This window comes from Hordeum vulgare, chromosome 5H (genome assembly GCF_904849725.1).
Source record: "Hordeum vulgare subsp. vulgare chromosome 5H, MorexV3_pseudomolecules_assembly, whole genome shotgun sequence".
Classification (NCBI taxonomy): Eukaryota; Viridiplantae; Streptophyta; class Magnoliopsida; order Poales; family Poaceae; genus Hordeum; species Hordeum vulgare.
Window position 1 is genome coordinate 511177233 of NC_058522.1, and position 8379 is coordinate 511185611.

The 8379-nt window shown below is 48.0% G+C and overlaps 1 protein-coding gene across 1 annotated transcript; it reads right to left on the bottom strand.

The window, feature by feature from the left end:
* Positions 1-713: 713 nt before the first annotated feature.
* Positions 714-6585, bottom strand: LOC123451889 (putative G-type lectin S-receptor-like serine/threonine-protein kinase At1g61610). The gene is made up of 7 exons (XM_045128435.1): positions 3134-6585; positions 2935-3036; positions 2127-2317; positions 1819-2026; positions 1506-1743; positions 1278-1428; positions 714-1190 (listed from the first exon to the last, which is right to left on the bottom strand). Exons 1-7 carry the CDS (start codon positions 4464-4466, stop codon positions 888-890), a joined length of 2526 nt encoding a protein of 841 aa, XP_044984370.1. The 5' UTR covers positions 4467-6585; the 3' UTR covers positions 714-887.
* Between the last annotated feature and the right edge of the window lie 1794 nt (positions 6586-8379).

Below are 8379 nucleotides of genomic sequence, written 5' to 3' on the forward strand. Positions count from 1 at the left end.
ATTGATTACATAACAATCTCATTTGGGAAATCCTCGCAGAAGTTGTGATCATGGCAAGAGCAGTCGTGAAACATTACAAAAACAAATTGGCAGATAATCTTAATGCTCTTCAGGTAAACAAAAACGTGCATCTCCTACACGCTCATTCCTCTGTCATTTCTACCCGATCTGCAACCGACGCGTCACCATGGCATGGCAGGGTGACTATTTCACTTCTGCATATCAGTCCCACTGCCTACCAGGCCGGACATCTACCTAATGCTTACTTCGTCAAAACAGGCCACAAGCAGATTGACATCAGTAAAATGCTTGCCTTACACTATATGTCAGGCTCTAATTTTTTTTTTTTGCGGGTAGTCAGGCTCTAATGTTGCCAACCGCGTCGTTCTAGCATTGACACCTCAGCGCTTACCAAAGATTAGCTAGAGTCACGAAAATTGAATGTTCACAAAGTCACCAAAGATGTATTACGGTCATCTACATTAATAAGACATATGGGGTGTCACACCGTAGGTTTGATTCTTGTTGAGCTGGAAGTAAAATCACTTCACTACATCCAAACAATGGCTAGTTAGGTACATATATATATATAGTTTCTCTCTTCAAGGTAAATACATATATACGTTCTAATAATTAAGAGGGAAAGCAACTCCCTACCTAATTAATCTATAGAGACATCTTGATGTTATGTTGTCAGTTTGAAAATTCATGATATTATGTGTTAGTATTTTTATTTTCTTTCCACATCAACAAGGTCAGCAAAATGGAATACAAGAATTGGAAGACGATGACTTCCAAACAACTGAAGGGTCACCATTAGGAATACAATTGGAAGATGTTTCAATAGGAATGGTTCTGCGATATGTCTAAACAAAATTATAGTTATTTCATCTCCCATCAATCTCGGTGAGAGTAAAACTGGTCCTGGAGTTCTGGATATCATCTCTCATTTGCTCCATTTCTGCACTTCGTCGTGTAAAGTAGGCAGGGCAAGTGGGGGGTGGAAGTGTGGTGCTTCCGTTTTCTAGGATGAACACAACGGATGACATGAGTGGCCTGTCATCTGGATTGTCCTGGACACACAGGAGTGCTACATGGATGCAAATCAAAATTTCATCCAGTGAACAAGTATCCGTGGTATATGAGTCCACCAATTCCTCTGTCTTTCCTTCCTTCCACATATTCCATGACTGAAAAAAGGAAAAGTATCAACAAAATCTTATAAAACTTGATCTATTTTAAAATTTGAACTTCATAGAACCCTTGTTGGCACTTACATACACAATGAGGCTGGGGAAGCCCATGATCTGACTATTGGAGCTTCTTTTTATACCAGTCACGACCTCAAGTACTAGCACACCAAAGCTGTAGACGTCGGACTTGGTAGAGAAGACACCTTCCATTGCATACTCTGGGGCCATGTATCCACTGCACGACCATAGCATTCACATGAGTAGAACTTGATTGCAAGTTTAACTGGTCTATAAGATGAAAAGGTTACTCACTATGTTCCCACAACACGTTGGGTGTTGGCATTTTGTTGGTTATCACCAAAGATCCTCGCCATACCGAAGTCTGCTATCTTGGGTTTCATCTCCACATCTAGCAAAACATTTCCAGCTTTGAGATCCCTATGAATTATAGTTAGTCTTGAATCTTGGTGGAGGTACAGAAGTCCCCTTGCAACCCCTTTGATTATATTAAACCGTGTTGTCCAATCCAACATCAATCTTCGTGAATCATCTGTACAACAAAACAAATGTAACTAATTTGTTTTGGTTGGTTAGGGAAATTTTGGGCTGTGACTAGAATACATACCAAAAAGGGTTGCATCTAAGCTTTTGTTCGGAAGATACTCATAGATCAACAACTTTTCATCTCCCTCCCCACAACATCCAAGAAGCCGAACCAAGTTTCTGTGTTGTAATTTGGCAATTAGAATTACTTCATTCCGGAATTCCTTTGTTCCTTGCTGCGAGTCACTACTTAGCCTCTTGATAGCAACTTCTTGGCCACCTAATAATCCCTAAAGAGTTCAAGGGGAAACTTAGACCATGTTCATATGAACAATTCAATTTTACTGATTTTAGAATGAACTGTGGCAATTCACCAAATGATCAAGTTACCTTGTAGACTTTTCCAAATCCCCCCTGTCCAATCTTACATGTCTCAGAGAAATTGTTCGTTGCTAGAGAAATTTCCTCAAAACTTACAAATGGAAATTCATGGGCATGTGGAGGGTTTCCTTCCCCAAGTTCATAAGAGGTATTCATACCATCAAATGTTGCCTTCTTGTGTTTTCTCCATTTTTTCTTGCCTGCTTGCAAAATGTTATAATTATTTCTTGTATGATTGACATAAAAAGGAAATGTTATATTTTACTGCTGGAACAGTCTTCACTGAAGCATGGAAGTGTTCATGGATCATGGTATGTCCTTTCAAGGAATGGCAGGTTTGTCCGATAAAGACTAAGTTCTAACAGCCGACCTTTGAGAGAGTTTCTAATAATAGTAATGTAGTATTTCTTATTTTCAATGGTAAAAAATATCATATCACACAATAGAATACTTTCGAAAATAGGTGAGCCAAACTTGTTTAGGTTTAACCAATTTTATAAAAATGTCCTACCATCTACAATACCAAATACACATAGTATAAAAATATATTTAATAAGCATCTCACGAGGCTTATTGGTGTTCTACACCACCCCCCCCCCCCCCCCCAACCCCCCGGCACCCTCCCTTGCGACACTTATTTTGGGACGAAGAGAATACATGTTACTATATTTCCTATAAACTTAGTGAAAATTGAACACGTTTGACTTACCACAAACGTAGGATTATAATATTCGAATGGAGTGAGCAATCAATTATTTTTACACCATGGAAGATGGTAGACCTACGAAATGGCAGCCACATAATGTTTCAAATGTACCTTTGAATTTTAGCCATGCCACGAAAATGCATAGGAATGCCACAACTCCAGTTCCAAAAATTGCCAGTATAATCATCGTTGCAGTACTCTTTCTACTTTTACCTGCGAATTGCACACATATTATTAAAAATCCAAATGGCTTATGTAATCATGAAAGTGTGTTAGTAAAGACAACAAGAAAGAGAGAGAAATTTGGTACCAGCTGCTACATCTAAGCCTGCAAGCCTGAGATATAGCGTGGTGCTGCCAATCCCTTGGCCCAACTTCCCAGTGTCAATCAACTCCCCCGCCCATACTAAGCACTTTGTCACATCTCCTCCAGACCTGCCACTGCTTAGGTTGGTGAATGCGTACGCCACACAGGAGCAATTGTTGCTGCACTCCGCCGCACACTCCTCCATTTTGCTCTTGTTCCCACCAGCAAACGTGAACTTGTCTGGCACCCTCATCTCCGTCAAGGCCAAGAAGCCGTCACCGCATCCGTGCAATGCCTCCTTTCGTCGACACCCTGCCGAGTACCTACCGAACCTCCACTCATTTGCGCTTGTTGGTTCGAAGCCGTCGAGGCACTTGCACATGGGTACGGGCCTCACCGTCTCGTCGCAATAGCCAAACGGACCACAGGAACCATATCGGTTGCATTCATAGGGTGGCAACTTGAAGAGGATAGACCATGTCGAAGAGTTGCTGTTCCAACTCTGGAGTTCGTAATCTCCGAAGTAGGTCACCACATACCTGGTGAGTGGAGCGCCCGCAGAGACGGTGTAGGTCATGTAGATCTCCTCGTCATTGTCGACAATGGCTAGGTAGATGATGATGGACCCGCTGCCATTAGCCTGCTGGTATTGGTGCTCGCCTTTCACTAGGTACCCCGTCCATGGGCCACTCCGGACCAGCGGGAGTTCCCCATCCCAGAGGAATATCTGGAGGAGCGTGTCCGGGTCTCCTCCGTAGGAAAATCGCCCGGGCGATGGGTCGCTGGGCCCCTTCCAGGACACCAAGCGGATACCGGTGCCGCGCGTGGCATACCTGATCCGGATCTTCATTTCGGGGAGGAAAGTGTCCGTGACGTGTTCAAAGCTCTGCCACAACGTGGTTCCATTCGGCGACCGGACGACGAGATTGCCTGTGTTCTCAAGCACCGCCACTGCTGCAACGGAGCTCGGAGCAGCGGCTACATCACTCGTCCAAACGACAAGGCCGCTGCTACCGTCGGAGAGAACGAGGTTGGAGGTGTTGGTGAGGGAGAGCGTCGGCACAGAGGAATTGCCGTTGATCACCGGCGCCTCCCTGTTGGCGACCCACACAACAGTGAGCTCTGGTATGCCGTTGTACCATACGCCCAGGTAAAGGCTAGCCGGAGTTGAATTGGAGGGGTTGAAGAAGCCCAAGGCAAAGGCACCGTTGTCGGAGACGATGGTGGTGCCGGGGGAGAGCCTCTCGCCAGCGAGTAGCCGGTCCTCCGACGCCCGCAACGGCAGGAAGAGAATGATCAGGGCCGCAGTGTAGCAGCTGAGAGCCGGCCCATCCATGATCGATCAGGCTGAAATATTCTGCAGTACATACGTGCTCTGGCAACGAATGTACTAATGTACCTTGTTCAGGACTTCTGTTGCTGATGCTAACATGCTGTTAGTTAAGGTGCAAAGTCTGGATCAATATATGCTTGGTCTTTACAAGCAACAAAGGATTAGTGTTAATTTCTTGACAATTTGGTGACCGGATCCAGCACTCACGTCAGGTTGATAATGAAAGGGGTGACTGAAAAATGCAAAGCTTTGAATTATGGTTCGAGTTGAGAGTGTCTTGGAGTTGACATTTCAGCTGTTTCGGTGTGAACTCAGCTGGTCAAACCACGGCGTGGCGTACGACATGACTTCGAAAAAACTCAGTATGATTTGTACAATTGCAAGATAATAATTAGAATTTTGATTTAAGGGCTAGTGACAGTTGACCGAGAATTTACAGTTTGTGAGCCAACTTCGACACTCACATAAGGAAATATGTTATGTTCGTTCCATCTGAGAGGAGAAGAAGGGAACCAGTGAACGAGGAAGGCACCGCCACACATGACAACACCGATCTGGAGCTTTATGGTGGGGATGAATGTGTCGGTCAGGTGGTTACAGTTTTTTTAACAACGTGGTGTCATTTGGCACCCGACAGCAAGGTTCTCTGTGTTTGTGAGGACTGTCGCTGCACCAATCACCATCCCCAGCGAGTGAGTGAACAAGGTTTCGGTGAACCACCATGACAACTTCAGCAGACTATTCCCGGCATTCAGGCACACTAATTGGATGGAAATCTGGTCCATTAACCCATGTTTGTGCCATCTTATGCACGGATAAATAGGTATGGGTGACCAGTTAGCTCCCCTAAATTGGCGGGGCCATTTGGCCCCCAGGAACAATTCCCATTTTTTTTTTTGCATTATATATTTATACTTGTATGTCAGTTTATCTCTTTAAAGTTTGACTACGTGGGCATGCGGCTATTCTTGAATCTTGATTAGCGCTGGGATTTTTCTCAATTTTGCTTGATTGGAATGGAAATTGCAGTTGTTCCTTTTGTTGCTAAGGTGTCGTGCGAAGTGTTACCAACTTACCATGCTTCTGTTGTGGGCATGCCCTCTAGCAACGGGTATGGGTGACATCTTGTGCTTGACATGGGCCAGGGCCATTACGAGCATCAGACCCGATCCTTACTCCTATATGTTGTTATTCTGAAGTCAAAAGGGTTGGGAGTGTCTTAAGAGGCCCAGTGCTTAAGAACAGTCATACCAATCATAAAATCCATTCCACCTTCTGAAGGACAAGATTATTCCCTCCCACCCAAAATCTTCCATGTGCCTTCCCTGGAAATAACAACATCTGAAGGCAATTGATCTTAGTCGCCAACAACCTACCAAGAACAACCAAAGAAAGATCCTAACTTTACCGAAAAAGGATTTCCCCCACTTTGTATTACAAGACAACCAACACCGATTACACAACAAACGTTGAGGCGAGCAGCACAACAAGCCAAAAGAAACAAAAGAGAAAGAAACAATGCCAACACCGGCAGCTCGACAAAGCGCGGATGAACCGAAACCGCTGCGCCCTCCGGAATCGACCCACCACGATTCAAGGCTCCGATCCTCCGCGTACCAAGCAGCACCTCCAACAAGGAATGCGATGACGCTGCTGCCCGGACATGTCCTACGGTTTCCCCCGGTACGCGGAGGAGAGTGGGGGATGGAGACCACCGACACCCTTCAGGAAGGAATGGTGGCACCCGCAGACGTCATCGCATCGGAGCCGGAAGAACCAGTAAGGATTTCTCCCGCACTCCAAACCCCGCCGCCCAACCGGACCGGAGCCAACCAGCCAACCCATCGCCCACTAGCATGCGCCACTGCGGTCGCGACGCCACCCACACTGCCTCACTAAGATCACCACCACGAGGCCAAGAGGTCGAAGAGAGGAGGGCTTGGCGACGGGAGCAGCAGCACAGTAGCCACACGGAAGGGAACCACCTCCACCGCCATTGTGTGGAAGACCCCTGCCTCCGGCACCGTCGCGGTCGCTGACCGGACGCAGTAGCAGGGCAAACAAGGCCACCCCTGGCCTGAATCGGGCCCGCTAAACCTCGCCGGCCACGCTGCAACAGGGTGGCGCCAGCGCCGCCAGCTCCCCGCAGCCCGTCGCCGCTCCCCCGTCTCCCGAAAGCCACGCTGCCGACCCGCCCCATTGTTGGCCCGCTCAGACCCAGATGGGCCCCTAAAGGGCCCAGATCTGGGCCGAGCAGGCGCGGCCAGGCCGTGCCGCCGCGCCACCCTGCCGCCCAGCCGATCTCCCGTGTCGTACCAGGATACCCTGCCGCCACGCCGGACCGCAGACACCTAGGAACACCACCCCCCCCCCCCCCCCCCCCCCCCCCGACGCCGCTCCACCCCCATGCCGGAAAACAACCGAGAGGGGAATGGGCAGGGGCCGCCGTCGCTACCGTCTTCCTATATGTTGGAGGAGGAAGGCCCAGGCGCGACCGGTCGCCCGCGGGGGCGACACGGTAGAGGGTGAGGATAGCCAAAGATCCCAACTTCAGCAACTTACATAATACTGATATCCGTATGATAGTTTGATACTTCAGTGACATCCTTGTTTCAAACTTCAGTTCTCGAAATGGGTATATAACAATATGGGCTTGTCAAATCAACAAATTATAAAATGTAGGCATCGTTGTAGAGCCTACTGTAAAGGCTGGAAGTTAATTGCCTAATTATTTTTATTACAACGGTTCTACAGAGCAGCAGCAGCAGCAGCAATGCGTGGAACTAAATTTAGCACTTGAGAGTTCAGAAAGATGCATCGACAGATTGCTGATATGAGCACTAGCCATATACGGAGTATTATGTATGTAGACATCTAATGTTCACTGAGACCCTACTCGATATAAAGTCCTAAAAGGTAAAAACAGCTAAAGAGAAGAATGTAAAACAATTGGCTCGCAGTCAGCATGTCAATATCATTCGTCGATCAGTAGTAAGAGTTTGATGCCATAAAAACCTGAAAGTAGCTAGCAACGTGATCACTAACCTGCCGCTGACATGACCCTCACGGTGCAGAGTTGATCCAACGCATCGCCACCACAACGAGCATGATCTACCCGTCGTCGCCTTGAATCCACAAGAAACCAATCCAAGCCCTGAGTTTGCCACGCCACAGTTGCTTGCAGTTTCATTTCAGCAGATGATAAAATAAAATAGAAGGGGTGCTTTACCAGAATTAATGGCCGGATTACCTTATTGCGTCATCCATCTAATTGAATAATTTGATTAGTGTGATAACATTAGGTTCACATCATATATGCATTCAGATAGAGCACGGACAGAGTCAGGCCTAATTAAGTACCTGAACGTAGAACACCGGCGGCAGACTCGCAGCACGCGACCTGGAGACCGGAGACCGGTGACGAGGATTGCCGCGCCCGCCGAGAGCGTGATGCCCATGGTGACAAAGGGCCTCTTCTTCTCCCTCCGGAACTCCTCCTCCTCCCAATCCTCCCGGATCTGCAGACTGCAGGCCGGCCTCCATCTTCGCGCCGCGCCCTCGTACAGCTGCTCGAATCCCTCTCGAAGCTCCACCGTGAGCCGCTCGGGCATGCCAAGCTCCTCGACCGCATGTTGCCCGGGACCAGCTTCCCGGACCGGACGACGCCGCCCCCGGTTGCCGTCGGGGAACGGCGGTCCTCTCCGACGAGCCTTCCTCTTGAAACCTTCCGCCAGGATATGTGAATGGGCCTCTGAGTTGCAATAGCCACTGGTGGAAAACGGGCCTTTGGCCTCGACCCTTTAGTCCTGGGCCGGGACTAAAGATCCGGCCACGTCGCCCCAAACCGTAATGCCGTCCACGAGGCTTTGGTCCCGGCCCGTAAGGAGCCTTTAGTCTCGGTTTGTGTTTCGAACCG

Bases quoted from the DNA above. Each gene is read 5' to 3' on its own strand.
- LOC123451889 (XM_045128435.1), bottom strand. From the start codon at position 4,466: ATGGATGGGCCGGCTCTCAGCTGCTACACTGCGGCCCTGATCATTCTC. The intron at 3,037-3,133 runs GTACCAAATTTC...TGCAATTCGCAG, and splicing joins AGGCTTAGATGTAGCAGCTG to GTAAAAGTAGAAAGAGTACT. The intron at 1,191-1,277 runs GTAAGTGCCAAC...TCCTTTTTTCAG, and splicing joins TCCCCAGCCTCATTGTGTAT to TCATGGAATATGTGGAAGGA.